Below are 19,260 nucleotides of genomic sequence, written 5' to 3' on the forward strand. Positions count from 1 at the left end.
TTGTTAACAAGACATCTTCATGTTTTGTTGCAGTCTTGAAATGATAATATCAGTAAACTGTAGATTGTAAGGATTTTGTTTGGCTCATAGTCCTTTCTTTTTCCAGGAAAAGAGGGTAAGATGGTGTGCACCAACTCCACGAAACAACTACTGATCAGCAGCCCACCAGCAGTGCTGATCTTGCACCTCAAAAGGTTCCAAGTTCATGTGAACACATTGCGGAAGATCACTCGCCATGTTACTTTTCCACTGGTTTTGGACCTTGCACCTATTTGTTCCACAAAATCTAAGGTAACTGAATATGTTAATTTTGTGTAACATAATATAGACCAACATCATGTTACAAACAGTGAAAAATTCAGGATGGAACAGTGCCAATATTATGAAAAGGGTAGTTGCTACTCACCATTTAGCAGGGATACTGAGTCACAGATAGGCACAACAAAAAGACTGCCAAAACAAAGCTTTTGGCCAAATGCCTTCATCAGACTAGACAAGACGCGTGCACACACACACACACACACACACACACACACACACACACACACGTACACGTACACGTGCATGTGTGTTGTCTATTCTGAAGGCCTGTTTGGCTGAAAGCTTTGCTTCACAGGCTTTTTTTGTTGTGCCTTTGTGCGATTCAGCATCTCTGCTATATAGTGAGTAGCAGCTGTCCTTTCCATAATATTAAAACTTTGTGATACAGCTAGATAACACATTTATCATAAATATTCCACTTTACTCTTATGGCCTGATTTAAAAAACTGATAATGTCTTGTATGTCTCACTGAAGAAGTACTGTTAAAAAAATTCAAAGGTACTGCTTTGAAATAGTTACTTAGTTGTTATGAAGATGCATTTATTCATGTATATATTTTAATATATATTGTCTATCTAAGGGAAAATTCACTTGAGAAAACTGTGGAATTGCAAGAAGGTATGACAGCCAGTACCTATCTTCAGAAGGTTAAATTCCATAAACTGCCAATACACACATGTAAAAGCCAAGAAAACTATCTTAGCTTTTTGCACTGTTAATCCATCTTTAAGTAGTCAAGAGAGAGAGTTTTAGGAAGATTTTAAAGGAGGTCCAGGTTGCTCAGGCCCTAATAAAGAGGGATATACCTGTTGTGAGAACAGGTGGGACAAAGATGAAAGGGGCCGCATCGGAGTAGGAGATAAAACATAGTACATTGGTAAGCACTGTGTCAGTATTAGTTTAGAGATGATAGAACTGAGTGAGAAGAAAAGACGCTTTAAGAGGAAGAGAAATGAGAACTGTGCAATTAAGAGCTAGGAAAAAAGTAGAATAGGATGAAAATCACAATGAGTAAATAAATGCTACCAAAAAGAAATAGGATTGGTTGTTAACCAAGATAAAGTTCAGGAAGGTGGTGAATAAGGGCCTATCTTACACAGCAGTTTCCTTTCTTTGGAGCTCAGGAAAACTAGTACCAGATGGGAAGACTCAAATGACCCCTGTAGCATAGCGTGCTATCTGGTCATTAGACACATTCTGTAGAGCATGCTTAGAAATTGAATATTAGATTATCCCAGTATTTGAATTTGAAAACATTTTAAAATGTCTCATCATTCAATTTCTTATTTGCAGTCTGCAGTGTACAAAATTATTATATACAACATTAGGTATCACATGTTTTTATGAATTGTAAATGTATATAAATCGCTGACAAAAATGTGTATCAGACTGTGAAAAATATAACTACTGGAATTTCAAGCAAATTAGCACCCTGATGAAAATGCATAATTGATGTGACACATACTAAATCCACTGATGTTAACCTATAAGATAGCTGATATCTAGATCTGCAGTAAAACCAGATTCCTGTGACACTGCTGTAAATACCTACCTTGTTTTCCAAATCATTGTACAGTCATAGAGAACACTAGTTCCCTATGGAATCCAATCCCATGCATGTCAGTTTTGGTTGTGAATGAATACAAAATGCTAATAATACAAATATTTTATTAAATTATTAGTTATGAAACATTGATGTTGTAACTGCACAGTCAATTGAGGGAAGTTTAAAATGTGGCAGATGTCCCATCTCAGTTGCCTTCACCTGTGTCACCTTCCTCAGTGAATTTTTCTCATTCATCTTCTTTACTGCTCATATCATCTGTGGTTATTGAATCATCATTGCAGTTGATGATAATAGGCTCGATTACAGTGTCTCGGATGACTTCTTTCTCAAAACCTTTCTGTAGATTTTCTGCGTGCTGAACACATTTCTGCCATTGTTAGGTAGTGGTGTTTTCCAAGGCCTCGTGCAGTAAGCAGTCAGTATCTGTGATTTTAAATGTGTTGTTTTATGCAGCTACTTCTTTCATTACTTGGGCCCAAATGAGTTCAGATCAGGCTGTACTGGCAATGATAAGGCTGTAAGCATACTACTTAGTGCCCCCTTTCATTTGCAAATACATTTAGCTCAGAAAGAGGTTGTTCTTTGTTTAAATGAACTTTATCCAACATATCAGCTTTCATTTCTGTAGATGAGAAGACAGTATTTTTCCAGTCAGCCAAGTTGCTACGTCACCCTTCTGTGTTTTCATTGTTGGCACTCAGTTCATGCCTGTTGAATGATACTTGGCATTGTCCATGACAGTGATGAAACCTTCCTCCAGTTAATTAAAAACACTGATCCCAGACCAGTTTTTAAACTTAGCTGTGTTCATTTCTGAATGATGATCTTCTGATTTGTGTGTTTTGCTACATCTGTAAACTAATTCACTTTCTTCAAGAAACCAATCTTTGCTGACCCCATATGTGCACCAGTCAGCATGGCCTCTTTCCCAACATATACCTTAAGGCCCCCCACATTGACTCAAATTGTACCACATATACTATAAAGAATGGTTTTGAATAACCCAAGTTTGTACAAATTGAATATAGGTACATCACCTGAAATCCATAGTGAATACATCGTTGAATTCTGGGAGGCCAGTATGTTGTTATATTCAAGTAGAAATTGTCTGCCTTCAGTCTGACTTTTGTATTTCAATCCTATATTGTTTAATATGTGTCGAGCAGATCCAGTAAATTTTATTTTTCAATTAACTTATCAGTTTTCCTGATGTTGGGTATTTCCACTGTTGTAAAATTATAGACATTCCGCCTCGCTTCGTCTTTATCTTAAGTCATTTAGTTTGATTAAAGAGCTGTGTTGTTTAATATTTTTCATGGGAAAATCAGACATTGGGGACTTTCCCTTACAACATACATGCAGGATAGTTCTTAAACCAATGCCACAAGCTGCTGCGCAAGTAACCTTCACATTAGCAAGGTTTTTTTTCTTACAATGGTTGTTTTTCAGTAGCATATCACCACACACACACACACACACACACACACACACACACACACACACACACACACACACACATATATATATATATATATATATATATCATCACTTTTGATTTTCCCTACATTCTGCAAGTCTTCCCTAAAGGTAGTATATATTGATGCTAACACTGCAGCACCATTGTCTACAAGATGTTCAGTTGCCTTTCTCAGTCACATTCTTCCTGATGTCCAAGTGCGTCTTGTTTGTTGGAGCTGTTTGTAAACCCAGTCTTCAATTTTCAGCTTTCACAAACACTCTCGCTCAGTAAATAAACTGCATGAATAATACCATAAAATATGCTTTTGCTTTGTGGTAGTTTATCAAAAAAATGTACACACCATCTTGTTACTGACACTCTGCTTAGTGCTTAGGCTAGAACTAGGCAACAATTGTTGCTCAGTGTTGCCATTTTTTTGGAAAGGGGGGGGGGGGGGAGAGAGAGAGAGAGAGAGAGAGAGAGAGAGAGAGAGCTAGCTTTGTGAGATGAGGCCAGTAGGCCTGACCAGAGCTGTAGTAGTGTTTCATATGTTGCTCTGCCTTTGGTGTTGTCAGGTTTTCAAGCAGTGGTGTTGGAACAAGTGTTATTTGGTGAAGGGATGGGGCTGGTTTTACAGTGGGAACAATTGTAGCCATAGGAGAATTGGGTTAAGAATAATGGTCTAGCAGTGCCCTAATGTTAGAGTAGGATTTTGTGAAGGTTAGAAGGGCAATGGAAGACAACTGTGGGTGATAAAATAAGTCAATCTTATGTGACTGGGCTCTTGATGTAAGCCATTTGGTTGTCACCACTTCAGTGTCCTACATGTCAATTTTGCTGCTTATTTATTTCAGCAGCTTCTTATTTGGCCTCATGAGGCTGAGTGTACACCATTTCAGAACTTACCACCACTGACAGTTAAAACCAGGTCCATTATGTCAATAGCCATCAATACTGACCACTAGACGATGGAGGCAGCAACTGTGGGTGCTTGGGAAGTGATAATTAAGTGACTAGAGAAAAAGATTTCTCTATTTCCAGTACTCAGAATTTTATCTTGTTTAATTTTAAGAGATACATATTTTGACAGTAGTAGAAAAAATACAGGAATTGCAGGGAAACAATACGGTAAGATTTTCTTTATGTGGCCTATGTAAGGAGTCCAAAAATTACTTTCTGATGACAAGCTTCCTACTATTTAACATAAGCATGTCAAAGGTGCACTTAATGTCAGAATTTTGAGCGTTATGGAACCAACTTAAATTACTCTAAAGGGAATATTTTAGGCAAATGTAGAGAAAAAGCTGACAGGCCATCATGGATAAGTGATCCAGAATCATGTCTAGTTAGTCACAGATCACCACACCCCATAAGTTGATGCACAGTCTCTTTGGAAAATAAGATCTGGTGCTATTTGAGCATTTGAGAAACAACAAATAATACAAACTTACTGAAGTTACTGCAGATTTGATCTTACTGCAGCAGACAGATAACTAACTGCCACTTTTTTCATTTTAAAGTGTACACCAAACATTCACGTTTGAGTCACCTCTCATACCGTATTTACTCGAATCTAAGCTGCACTTTTTTTCCGGTTTTTGTAATCCAAAAAACCGCCTGCGGCTTAGAATCGAGTGCAAAACAAGCGGAAGTTCTGAAAAATGTTGGTAGGTGCCGCCACAACTAACTTCTGCCGTCGAATATATGTAGCGCTACACAGGCATGCTTTTAAGGCACAGAGATAAATACTGGCACCAAAACCTCTGTGTCAGTAAATAAATTTAAAAAAAAAGGTGGAAGACGAGCTTTTTTTTCTCCGCCCCGAGTTTCAACCACTGCATTTTCATACATTATCCAACGAAATAAATACAAATTCCGTATTGTTCATCTTTGAATGTAGCAGAATTTCAATGTACTATGAAAATCCGACTGGCAAGACTGTTAGGGATGTTTGTCAATATGACCAACTCTACGTTCTGAATTTTTTCCTACATGTGAGAAGTGATGGTTGCTAATAGGAACCTGATGAAATGTGAATCACATGCAGTGTTCTCTTCACCATAAGAATAATACGAATATAAACATTTTGCCATGTATTCTTTCGTGTTTGCTGCTATCTCATTTAATCTTGTCTGCCTAATAAACTAAGAAACTAGAGTGAGACAACAGCAAACGCAGAAGAATATACGTACCGTGTCATGTTTATATTTGTAATATTGTTATGCCTAATAGTGATACAGTCAGAAATGAAGCACGGCAACTGACTAGATTTTTAAATCTAAGATGACTAATTTCTGTGCAGAATTTGATGTACTAAAGAAGCGGCCACAAAGATTTTCAAACAGAGAAAAATTTTCGCGTAACTCTCGTTCAGAACATGTTCTATCGTACACAGTCTATTATTTGGTTCTTGTTGATCATTATCAGAGAAAGCAGCAGTGTAAGTAACAACAAATAGCAGTCTCTTGCCATTGTTTCGCTAATGAGATGATTCCTCTTCTTTTTTTTTTTTTTTTTTAAGCGGTGGTAGCGCGCACAAAAGCAAGCCATGCTGCGAGCGGCAACAGGCCGTAAACACACACTATCAGGATGCGACAAACAATGCATGACACAGTACAGTAATGCATTTTCAGCTTAGAGTGACGTAAACACCTATAACAAAGAAAACGGCACTTATCAGATGAAAGCAAAATAAGCAATCGATTCAAACCAGACGAAGCACATGAAAAAGGAAGGGTACCCGTATAAATACAGACGGAGCGCCTGACGCATAGCAATGGCTACCTGGTAAAGCTTAACTGCTAAGCTTACGACTCGAACCAAACTACTGTAGCTGTATCGTCTTTCATTTGACCTAAATTGTGTCTCATATTAGAATGGACCAACTTTGTTTCAATTTGGAGGTGCGGCTTAAAACTTTTCTCTCCCTTGAATTTCGAGTTTCAAATTTCAGGTGCGGCTTAGATTCGGGAATTTTTTTCCCCTTTATTTCGAGTCTCATTTTTCAGGTGCAGCTTAGATTCGAGTGTGTCTTAGATTCGAGTAAATACGGTAATCTGTTTCACTTAACCAAGGGCCTCGAGTCCCAGTTGCACATAAAATGTCGATTAATTGCAGCACATGAAGCAATTCCATTCTGTACTGTACTCCACATCATAGTCCACTAACACTTTGAACTTCCAAAATAACAACACTTGAGATATGGAATTGGTTACCTTTTTGGTGTTAATTGAAAACACTGACATGAAATTACTGCTTTTGGGCAGTTAATTTGCTCCAAATACACACTGTGATGACACCAGAAACTGCATCCTGACAGTGACTTGAAATATACACATCTGATAATAAAAGCTCACCTACTATTGCCTTTGTAATGCTTTAATACTAATACTCTGTCACAGTGTTTATACTCAGCTAAGAACACTGCCAGGCTGCTACTTATAGCAGCAGCCTTAGGCAGTAATTAATAATGTCATGTTTTTCATTAATTATAGGTAAATTGTAATTTGAATGATGATACGAAAAAGTAAATAATATTAAATCAGCCATATCAGACTTTGGAAGTAATAATTCCAAGTAAAAAATGATTTGTATTCTTGTATTTTGCTGTAAGACAAGACATCCCTTTTTGATGTCATATGTTCATCCACATTCATGCTTCACTGAATTTCAGTATGGAAACCATCTATAAATTGTTAAATGATAGTTAAAATCTTTTATCGTATGTGAAATAGAAAGTATGCTAAATCCAAAAAAACAGTTATTTTCAGAAAACTTTGATTTACAGAATTTTCGAAATAGATTTCAGAAATATGTTATGATAGAAGAATGTGTGCTGCCCCAAAATTGTATCTAATACAACTAAAAACATTTGAAATTTAGAATTTTGTGGTTAACTAATTGCTTTCTCGGAATACGCAAGAATTGGGGCTGTAAAATTGCTAGGTGATTGGCTCTTAATTTGTATTTTTAAACTTTGGCATTGCGATGAACATACGAAATCATTGAATTGTGATATCTCCTGAACTGATAGACTTAATGCAAAACTAAATGCATCACAGTGTTCACAATAGAGAAGTTTGTAACTGTAGGTTCTAAAATAGTCCAAAAACTGAAAAATAGTTGACAAACCCTTTGTGCATATACAGTGCAGTCACAGTTTTGTACTTCGGGAAAAAAGTGATGAGAAGTTTTGTTAGGTTGCCTGAAACATGTTATGTTTCACACTACCATGAAAGTTCACGTAGGCCTTAAGACAAACATCCAGAATACATGATATTTCATCTGCAGTCGACATTTGTGTAAAATATATGTCTCTTAGTGGTGCTCTAGAATTTTTTGGGACTCTTCAGAAAAAACTGTCTCGGTTATTTCAATCCCCCACTCCCCCGCATTAATCAGTTCTGCATTAACACATTAGAATCTCTCTCCAGTTTTGCTGCAATATAAAATTATGGTGCACACTGCACCTTTGTAAGTAGCTGCTCTCTAATTATAACCACCCGGTGCATAGAGATTATTAGCAGTTCTGTGATGCTTCCTGGAGACATACCTGTTGGCACCTTAATTTCTGTCAATCATAGCCTATAATGAAATATAACACACTGGCTCTATCAGTCACAATATATTTCAGGCATTCTCATATCCTTGTCAATACGTTTTCAACATTTTGGTTTGTTCTGCTCATAGTTGTAACCATAGTGATTTAAAATAAACTGCAATTAACAAAATGTTGTGTATGACTTATCATGTGAGAGCTGCTTTAAGGAGCACGTACAGATTAGGGCACTCAAACCAGTATGCATATTTTGTATGCTTGTTATGGTAGTACTTACCTATCATTTGTAGTAACTAAATGGGAGACAGTGTATGAAACACACAGCCTTAGAACGTTTGAAATGATTATTTCTTAAAGACTCACACCTTTATTTCTGATACCCAGATTTAGAAAATATTTACTGATATGTGTTGCAGTTGCTAAGAGCCCTTCCATTCTTTTTTCAGGAGTCTCCAACTGTGAGGACAGATCAAAATCAAATAATGTATTCTCTGTATGGCGTAGTGGAACACAGCGGAACACTTCATGGAGGGCATTATGTTGCATTTGTCAAGGTAAATATGATTTATCAGAGGTATTTGACTTCAGTATTGTGTTTTAAAGAAGCAAATAGGGTCATTCCATGTCAAATCATCCAGAAATGTTAGGAAATGACGCCCATTGTCACGCAAATCCATGAAATTTTGGATAGTGGAAGTTTACGTAGATATATTCACATTTCCAAAATGTAAATGCAGCAGGTGAATGACTTTTTCATTTTTGATAATAAGTTGTGTAGATTCAGGCTTTCATAGATGAGCTCCTTTATAATTTAAAAATGCAATAGTTCCTACAGTTTTTGCAGCGGAAGCTGCTGCTGCTTTTTTTTTTTTTTTTTTTTTTTTTTTTTTTAAAGAGGAAGGTTTATATTTTTATAGTCCTGCTTCTTGTAGTGAATATCCATCATCCACAACCCAGAAAAAATTGTAAATTATTTCTTTTAAACAAAATCTGTGCATGGACATTATAATTTTAAGGTATTGCCCCCTCATAGATAACTTTGAAAAATTCAGGATATAGACATAATGGGAAGTGTGAAAAACAATGTTATTGTAAAAGAAATATTGAAGTTGATATTTCATGACTACCATGTCACCACTAAATTGCTGAAGTTAGCTGCACTGGATTTCCCTAGGAACAAATCATATCTGGGAACACTACATGTATTGCATCATCCAGTTCCTTTGTTTTAAGCCGTGTTCACTGAGCATGCACTTCTGAGCTCTTGTACTGGGTTGTACCCAGATTCAATTATTGGTTGAAAATTCAGTTGTTGCAGTTTTTAAATATTCACTCCAAAACAAAAGTAATTCCCCTAATGTTACAATAATAATGTAAAATACTTTTGTAATGAAACAATGGGATAGAAAGATTTTTCATTATTTAATTACTTTTTAGGTTACACCAAGCACCTTTTGAATTATTTATGACAGTTATTGGTTTTATGGCTAAAGTAGTGTGGAAAGTACAAGTAGGCAGTGTTTCTTGGACAGTATCTGCAATGTATATGTCATAATGCGGTGACTTGTGTGAATGAACCGACCAGTGAAGAACAAGAACTTTTATTATGGCGAAGCAACAGTCTTTCATACTGTGATTTAAGTGTTGTGTGTGTGTGTGTGTGTGTGTGTGTGTGTGTGTGTGTGTGTGTGTGTGTTAAACACAAAGGCAGGTACCTTCGCAGATTATCTCTACATAAGACAATTTGCCGTGAACCCTTCAAGTGCCATAAACGTGTGAAATTAGTTTAGAAAAGGCAAAAGCCTTCAAAATGAGAGGCTTTAGCATTATTCCTGGGGAGAAAATGTGCCCACTCCATATCAAACTTATCTATGAAAAACGAGCAAGTGATGATTCATCGCCAGGCTATATAATTGACAGTAATGTGAAGGTGCAGACTCCTGAAAAATCTGTGCTCAATACTAGCTTAACTAGCTTAGGAGTATCTCCTGCATTCAGTTGCTTAGCATAGTCAGTACACAGCAGCCAAATGAAAATTGGAATCGGCAGCTGGGGCTCCTGCAGCAGGGCGGGGGCGGTTCGTACCTCGTACTGGTCGTATTAAATGTCCATGTACCTCAGTACGGCTGCCGTTCAACGTCCCTTCACTCTGCAATCATAGGTACTTACCAGGCAGCGAAAAAGGAACATTGAAGAAAAATGCCACCTAATACCTACCCTGCTGAGGCCGTGTAACTCTAGTAGTGAGAAACAGTTCTTCAAGGCCATATTTATCAATATTTTGGGCGGTAATATGGTGTATTTTTGACTTTAATAAGTGTATGAAAATTCCAAGACAACGCCTTTTATTGCTTAGGCAAAAATTGGGAATGGCTATCAAGTCCACATTTAGTGAGATACTACTCTATCATTCTCAGTTCACAGTCAAAACAACAAAATTCACATGCAGAAGCAGCCAGAAATCCATTTCCAGTCCGACCTGATGGAATACGCAAACCAGCGATCACTGATCCACTACTATAAGTGATTTTCACATTCGGTCTTATCAGTTGTCTTCTATAATAGAAGTGCTCGCCAAGTATTCCATAATGAACACAGAATATGCTACACTGATTTTTCACTAAATGCCGAAATCTCACACGCTCATAACTTTCCAACAAATCAATCCAAAAAGTCCTGCTTTCGTCAGAATGTGCGTAACTGCAACAGCTTTAGTCATGACTCATACTAAACGCGAGAAACTCGGTATTCCTTCATTTTACACATAATGCACACTGTGACATCTAACATGACCTTATACGTCCCATAGCTAGTGAGCGACTATATCGATGCTACCCCACTCCCTGCCTATCTAACTTTCGGTGCATGGGAACATCTTAATTCTGACTGGCTGATAAGTCTGACTGACCAATCAGAATGATCCTTCTAGATCATTCTTGCGCAAAACTAAACAGCGGCAATCACTAAACAGAAAGTCATTGACGTTATTCCAAATGCAAATAGTTATGTATTGTTTAATAAAAATGACTGAAATGAAAAATAATCTTGAAATTAATTTAGAAACCAATTACACTTCCAACTGATATTCTGGCTGCTCTTTTACAAAAGCACGCCCACCTCGACATACATCATAAACAACGTGGGTATAATACATCTTTCTCACTGTCCAGTTTCAACAAGTTTTACAGAAAATATCGAATTTTAACGTACGTCCCACATACACACTCTCATTCATTCCCATTTATTCACACGACAATATAATAACCAAATATTATTTTTTCATGAATTTTATACTACGAAATGCAAGGTAATTAAAGTTTTTGAAAAAAAAAAAATCCCATTAAATTATTTTATATACTGAAAATTCTGGTAATGGGTTCAAATGATAACAAAAGACCAACTGTTATTACTCCTATCAAAGTTTTGTTAACTGAGTGAATGTCTGTTTTATGACTTTTAAGTAATTTTTTTCAATCTCCAAAACTATAACAGATAAAAAGCTGAAATTTTGACGAGATCTTCTACTGAATAACAGAAAGTAGTATACCAAATTTGAAACTAATTGGATAATATTTACTGTAGTTTATTTATATCTAAAAACAAAGATGATGTGACTTACCAAACAAAAGTGCTGGCAGGTTGATATATACACAAACATACTCACAAAATTCAAGCTTTCGCAACCAACGGTGCCTCTATACTTCCGCCTCGACTGACATCTCTGCCCAAACTCTTAGCCTTTACAAATGTCTGCTTGTGTCTGTGTATGTGCTGATGGATGTGTGTGTGTGTGTGTGTGTGTGTGTGTGTGTGTGTGTGGGTGGGTGGGTGGGTGTGGGTGCGCGCGCGCGTGTATACCTGTCCTTTTTCCCCTTAAGGTAAGTCTTTCCACTCCCGGGATTGGAATGGCTCCTTACCCCCTCCCTTAAAACCCACATCCTTTCGTCTTTCCCTCTCCTTCCCTCTTTCCTGATGAAGCAACCGTTGGTTGCGAAAGCTTGAATTTTGTGTGTATGTTTGTGTATCTATCAGCCTGCCAGCGCTTTCGTTTGGTAAGTCACATCATCTTTGTTTTTAGATATATTTTTCCCATGTGGAATGTTTCCCTCTATTATATTCATATCTATAGTTTATTTAGATTCATAGGGGGTATGAATATACGTTCGTACTAGATGACATGGCAGCCCGTTCTCATGCTGGCTCGTAGTGACAGCTATGCTATGAGTCATCACTAAGACACAATTCTGCAGCCTCCTTTCAACCACCAGTTCCACGTCTGTGTATCTTACTGGAATAAATGTTATCCCGTAATAATTTGCTGCTTAACACTCCGAAAACTAAAATTTCACATACATATCAAGTTGAGCTGGCTGCTGATGCAAGCACTATCCCTGACAGTGATTTAACAGAACTGGAAGAAAAGGCAAAACATCATGATCAACTCATGGACAAAATCAAATAGAAAATTGAATATGCAAATAAGTGTGAAAAAAATTCAGTTACTGACTCTTGTGCCGTCAACTTGGTCTCGACAGAAAGTCAGTTCCAGATTTCGGGTTTCTGAATATTTGGTACGACAAGAAAGAGCTCTTTTAATGGAGTAGGGCATTTTATCGATGGCTGAGCATAAACGAGGAAAGACATTGCCACGTGATACAGTGCAAAAAAGAAAGAGTTTTAATTAGGATGATGAAAACACAAGAATAATGCCTGGGAAAAAGACAAAGTGAGCACCAGCAAAAATACATATGAACAAAAGCATCTTGTTTTAAGTAATTTAACTGAACTGTGTTAAAAGTATCCTAAAGACAAAGTAGGATTCTCAAAATTTGCTTCTCTTCGACCAAAACAGTGTATACTTGCAGGATCATCAGGAACACATACCATGTATATGTGCATTTACCACCAAAACGTTAAATTGCTTCTAAATTCTATTTCTATTAAAGAAACATGCCAAGATCTAATTAAAATAATATGTGATGTAAATAACTGAGCCTGTATGATTCGTCTGTGTAAAAAATTTCCCTGCCAGTTCATTGCTTAAAACTCACTTAGAAAATGAAACAGAAGATGGTTCAGTACAATCAATGGGTATCAACTGATCGAATAACTGTAAGTGTTCAAATCACTTCTCTATCAGAATTCTGTGATACATTAAGAAAATTGAAAAGAATTGCTCCATGTTCTTTTATTTCTCAATCACAATCTGATTATCTGAAAATGAAGAAGGAAACACTTGATGATTGATCAGTGTCAATTTTAGTGGAGTTCAGCGAAAATCTCAGTTTTGTTGTTAAAGATGAAGTACAGGGGTACCATTGGAACAATGGCAGCTGCGCTCTTCGCACTGTCCATGTATGTTACAAAAAGGACAAACAGTTGCATGCAAAAAGTATTTGTATTGTTTCTGATGATCTCGAATATGATGTTGCCTTGGTGTACCAGACATTACAAGACTGTACTGAATTTTTTTAAAGTGTGAATTCCCAGAAATTAATCTTGCATATGTTGACTATTTCACTGATGGTGGTGCTGCACAATATAAAAATTGTAAGAATTTCAGAAATATCTGCTACCATGAACGTGACTTCAATGTAAAATGCAGCTGGTCCTTTTTTGCTCCCAGTCATGGCAAATCTCCCTATGATGGTATTGGTGGCACTGTTAAGACTTATCACAAAAACAAGTTTGCAAAGACTTATCACAAAAACAAGTTTGCAAAGAGTTTATAAAGACCAAATACTTACAGCTTCACAGTATTTGAATTTGGACGCGAGAACCTGCAAAGCATTTCAGTTATCTTTGTTTCAAAAGATGAAACTGTACAAGTCAGACATTATCTTTCTGAGCGCTTCACAAGTGCAAAAACAATTCCTGGAACAAGTTCTATGCATCACATTGTACCAATATCACCAACCAAGATTGGAGCAAAAAGGCTGAGCTGTGATATGGATTTTAGTATTGTGCATGATTTCTCAGATGCACTTTCGACACTAATGCCAGAATGCACTGTGCAGCCTAACTGCTATGTTCCATGTACATATGACTCTTCTTGGTATTTGGGAATTGTTGAGAAGGTGAATTGTGAAGGAGGAGATGTTACAGTAAGGTTCATGCATCCTCATGGACCATCCCCGTCCTTCTGTTGGCCTGATAATGATGTTTGCGATGTTTCTTTCTCTCATATTCTGTGTGAAGTTGATATAACCACAGCAACAGGCCGTACTTATTCTCTGAGCAGAGAGTCCTCAAAGTTGGTGGGAGAAAGTGGTTTTCAGTGTTGATAATATTGACTTTTGACAAAATGCTTAAGTATTATAAACAAAATGCTATGTATTTTTACATTGAGTTAATTTGGTTATTGCAGATGTAAGAAAGTGTTCATATGTCATGTAATGTGCAAGTTGCCCTGTATTTTATAATGTGTAATTTTGTTTCGTAAATTAAACTTTTTGTTCAATTTGGATTTTGTTATGTGTACTTAAGTTGTTAATGTCTCTTGGCTAGTAATTGTATTTCTCTCCAGGATAAATTTTTTCCCCAGTGCCATTCATTTCTCAAAACTGATTTTTTTGTGTGATGAAACTTTATTATTTGTAGATCACTTTCTAATTTTTTTCAGTGTTTTCCAGAGGGGCAGTTGTACAAAATATTTTTTTTCTAATTTAACAATAAAATTAATTTACAAAAATTTAATTGGACAATTCTAACATGTTTTCAAAAACTACATGTCTGAAAGGATATTCAGGGAAAAACTGTCAGCATACCATTTTTTGTTAAAAACTGCAGCCAGTTTTCAAATTTTTACAGTTTGCTTTGAAGTAACGCATTACATCAAACTTTCAGCAGTTGCTACCAATAGAATGTATATAATGCAATAAAAATTGGCAGAAGTTCACGATATTAGATACGAAAGCAGTACACAAAGTCTCAAGTTCACAACTAGACAATGGGTGTCATGGCCTAGATGACTTGACAGGGTGTATACAACAAGGGACAACTGGCAGATCCAGGAAAAACCCGGGTATTTTTTCATCCGGAAGAAAACTGGGAAAAAACCCGGGAACTTTTTAGAATTCCGGGAATTTTTCATTGTTATAGTTTTCAGTTAAATTTTTGAATTTTTGTAACTTTGGACTGGTAAAAACCAATACTCTGACAAAGAATATTACTGTGTCTTGCTACTGCAGAATAATACTGCAGCAATAAAAAACGAATGAGAGGGAAAAAAATGAAAATAAAACATAAGTTGCAAAGGAAATGCACCAATACAACAACAAAACACAGTGCTCATACAAGTGTCTGCCAACAGCAAAATGTGTCAAAGGCTTTAGGAAGCTATGCAATGTAACATAACAACAAATTGCCTCCGATGAGCGTGACGTCACAACTGTTTACATTAGATTCGTTTTTAGCGGTTGCGAGTGAGCTTATGTGCATGTGGAGTTGAGTCGCGTATGAGTAGTACCTTCTCCTGCTTCTGGCTACAGAAGTGTGGCAGTTAGCTGTATAAGCAGTAGCAGCAAGCAGCCAGACGCTATTCAGAAAAATTTTACTGGTGCGCCTAAGCTGCCAGATTCACATATGCCCAACAGGCCCGGAACTAGGGGCCGGGGGCAAACCGGGATATCTGCCCCAGGTGGCAGTTTCAGGGGGGCAAATTCATATTATTGAGTAAAAAGACCTTTCTTCACAAACAAATTCTGAGTTGATTTCTGAATGAATCATAAGTTGATTTTTGAACACGTGCATAGTGTACGTGATGTCTCTGCCAGGGGAATCCCCGTCGCATCTAGAAATAAAATTTCCTGCAGACAAAGGAGACGGGTCTATACGAGCTGAGTGGAATGAAGTCGAACGGGTGAATGCCGATCACTTTTTATGCGGTTGACTGGGTTTGTAAATTATCAGCGTTGTTATAATTACTAGCGAATTCCATAGATTCAGACCACCAGAGTGGAAATAGATGACTAACAGGAATAACAGGCAACAAAAATCACTTATTGTCTTCTCCGTGTATCCAGAAAATTTTTGGCCAGACCTCTACACTACTAAGGACCAGTTATACAGTCCCCGGCTAGCAGCCACTAAAGTTCTGTTCTGGGAGTAGTGTAGAAAACTCATTGTACGAACACGTTATAACGCCTAACAAGAGAATAAATGCGGGATAACTAAAGCAGTGATTGTGGCAGGGTTAGTGAAGTTAACCAGAGAATAAGTTTTGTCACTGGCAGGAATAGTTACAGAATTAGTGACGACAGGATTGTTTGTTAGAATGAGGAAGGAGAAGAAACGGACTCACACAAATTACGGAAGAATATGACGGTTCCAAATTTTATACAAAATTTCGTACTACTGCTTTTCGATCTCATGCTTCAGAAGCTAGAGAGTATGAATGAAATGTGAAACTATTTCCTGACATAAAACTTTTTGCTTGTAGTAGGCCTTATAGGCATTTGATATTGGTACTTAGTGAATTATATTCTGTTGTGTTATGAAAATGACCATTTGTGCCAAAACAGTCTTGTTTATTTGGTGTGTGTACCAGTTGCTGCAATACTAGGCAGGCCTCTTTCGTTTTATCTAGCAAACAGTGACAAAATACACGTAACCAGATCGAGGAACCACACCAGTCTTGGGTACAATTTGTATTTATTAACAGCTCTAATGTATTAGACAACGACATTTCATTTTTTCATGTAGTAAAAGGTTGACGAACTTCGATGAGGTAATAGAGTCTTTCCCAGAAAAGAAAGTACGCCACATAAAGCGGTGGCAAGATTACATAGGAAAAAAAAGCTAGGACTTAAGAATTGAAGAAATGTGTACTATCTATCTTGTCTCTTGTCTTTACTCGTTTTATGTATCCTATATTTAATTTCATGTCACACAGAACAGCAAATTACTAGCTAATAGGCAATAAAGACTGCAAATTTTCTGAAGAGTTCTTGCTCTGCCAGTTACAAATAATCCTATCCAGTATTAATTGCGAGATTCTTTTTAAGAGGGCAGGATGTCAAACCGGCCGACTGTGAGCACGAGAGGCACCACAGTACATTTTAATTTCCACTGGCCTGAATATAGTTTGATGGCACCCATTACAAAATATTATGCGTTTGAATTCCACAGAGCGAAATAGGGAGATGCGTGATGGAAGAATGCTGTGTGAAGAGGCGTGGTACTGCACTTTGGCACACTTAAGATCAAATAACATGTCTTATGTTCCCCCTTCAGAAAGATGTGCACTACAAAATGAAGGTATTTTTGAAAAGTCGATTTTTTAAATTTTTGGTGCATTACTTCAAACGCTCGAGGTTGGGGTAGCGCCACTATCTAATATTGCTCAGGTTCGAAAATATAGTAGATCCGGACCTGATGCATAGAGCAGTCTGAGTTGTAGTGGGGAGGTGGTAGTCTCCATATGTTTACGTTAAGTGATTCTGCTGTTTCCTCTTCGTTTATTGCTCTCACGTCAAATGAAAACAAAACGGATTTCTGTGGCCGGGAGCTATCAAGTGAATTAAAATACATTCACACAATTACGGAAGGCTGAAATATGTTATTAATTTCAGATTTTATTTTGTTGCCATCTTTCTGACAGTCAATTGTTAATCGCCTTGCAGAACAGTGAAGTTATTTTTGTCGGTTTGTTAAAGAAATTTGTCTTTTATTCATCTTTTCTGCTGAGGCAGTCAATTTGATTGAAACGAAGTGTTTAATTCCACACTGTTGGCTAGTTTCAACTGTTCGCTGCATTTAAAGTTCACGTTTTCATCTTCTAGCATGTATGGCATTATGCTATAGTAAAGAACCAAACATGAAATAATACAGTACTGGTACTGCAAGAAAATGTACATCTGAATCTGGACATATGAATGTGCACTTTAAGCCGAATTATGCATTTTAGTATGGCTCCCAAAGTTCCCATGCTCCTGGAGTATCTTCTAATGCCTTGTTTTTTTATGACATAATGTAAGATCTTTTAATATTTTGCACGTACGAATGTACGGGCTTCCTGCGTCATTGTAGCTGTGCAAGCACGGCGTTGCCTGTTATCTGGCGCTCCCTGGCAACTGCTGAAACGAAACTATTTCTAACAGGTCGCAGGAAAATATTCCGAATGGTTGTTTGAAAAGCATTACTTTCAAAGAAAATTTCCTTTTATGCAAGATGAACTCTGCACGCGAATGTCCGATGAATATCTTAAATCGCAGAGCGTTTGACTCTCATTCAAAAATCAAATGTTTGAGGACGACCATTTAGAATATTTTTGAGCCCAGAAGATCAGACATTTATGTCGTTGTTAAAAATTTTACTGGCACATTTGTGTGATGTATCTTAAAGAGTAACACGCACAAAAAAGATCAACATTATGTGTGAAAGCTTAGCTTCTCATGCAGCTTATTAATCTTAGAGACCAATATTATATGTGTAAGCTTTTCTTTTCTTGTAGCAGCACTATGTATATTAATTTAAACCGTTACCTTTTCCTATTTGTGTGTTCGCGCTACTAAACAGTGATGTTGCTATTGGCCGACTACATCACATATCCTATGCTCTGAATATGCTCTGTCATTGGCTGGCGGGATCTCTTGACATGAGCACTACGACTGGTTTACAAAAGCGCATCACAGTCTCAATTTCAATCCTTCGGAAACTAATGTGCGGTGTTTGGTGGAATTCGAATTTATACTTTCGTGCAATACGAAAATATGCAGTGTACATGTTGCTACACATCAGACATCTTTCCAAAACATGTCTTTTCCTCTGAGTTTCGTTTTCTAAAGTGCCAGGAAATTCTACGCCGGTGTGTAAAACCACAACCATTGAAAGAATTGATAAGTTTTACAGTTCTGAGGAAAATTATACTATCACTTACCACGGAAAAAGTTTATTTTCATCCAGGATGAAGTGTATTTTTAACCGGGAAATCCACAAAAATTCCGGGAATTTTTTTTCTTCGTCCACATATACACCCTGCTTGAGATGGAATGGCCCAATATGCAAAATTAAACTACAGCAAGCTAAAGAACCTATATCTGCCATGATATAGTAGAATGGAAAAAAGACCTGACACTGTTCTACTGAAGAGTTTTGCAGCAGTTACTGGACCCTTGTCACAACCATCACATATCAAGTTACCCCAATTTAATGCCATGTAAACCTAGTTCTACATCTACACTCTGCAGACCACTGCAGAGTGCATGGCAGAGGATACATCCCATTGTAGCTGTTACTAAGGTTTCTTCCCATTTCATTCATGTACGGAGTGCAGGAAGAATGATTGTTTAAATGCCTGTGCGTGCTATAATTACTCTAATCTTGCCCTCACAATGCCGGTGTGCGTGATACAC

General features: G+C 37.1%; 1 protein-coding gene across 5 annotated transcripts in view; it reads left to right on the forward strand.

Annotated features, from left to right (window-relative positions):
- LOC126162809 (ubiquitin carboxyl-terminal hydrolase 45) overlaps positions 1 to 19,260 on the forward strand; it is a 161,540-nt gene that overhangs the window by 112,222 nt on the left and 30,058 nt on the right. For all 5 annotated transcript variants that reach the window (XM_049919550.1, XM_049919549.1, XM_049919552.1 and 2 more), the window contains exons 13-14: positions 107 to 291; positions 8,353 to 8,460. In XM_049919550.1, coding sequence (XP_049775507.1) covers positions 107 to 291; positions 8,353 to 8,460 — 293 coding nt within the window. The remainder of the gene's footprint in view (positions 1 to 106; positions 292 to 8,352; positions 8,461 to 19,260) is intronic.

Source organism: Schistocerca cancellata, chromosome 2 (genome assembly GCF_023864275.1).
Source record: "Schistocerca cancellata isolate TAMUIC-IGC-003103 chromosome 2, iqSchCanc2.1, whole genome shotgun sequence".
Classification (NCBI taxonomy): Eukaryota; Metazoa; Arthropoda; class Insecta; order Orthoptera; family Acrididae; genus Schistocerca; species Schistocerca cancellata.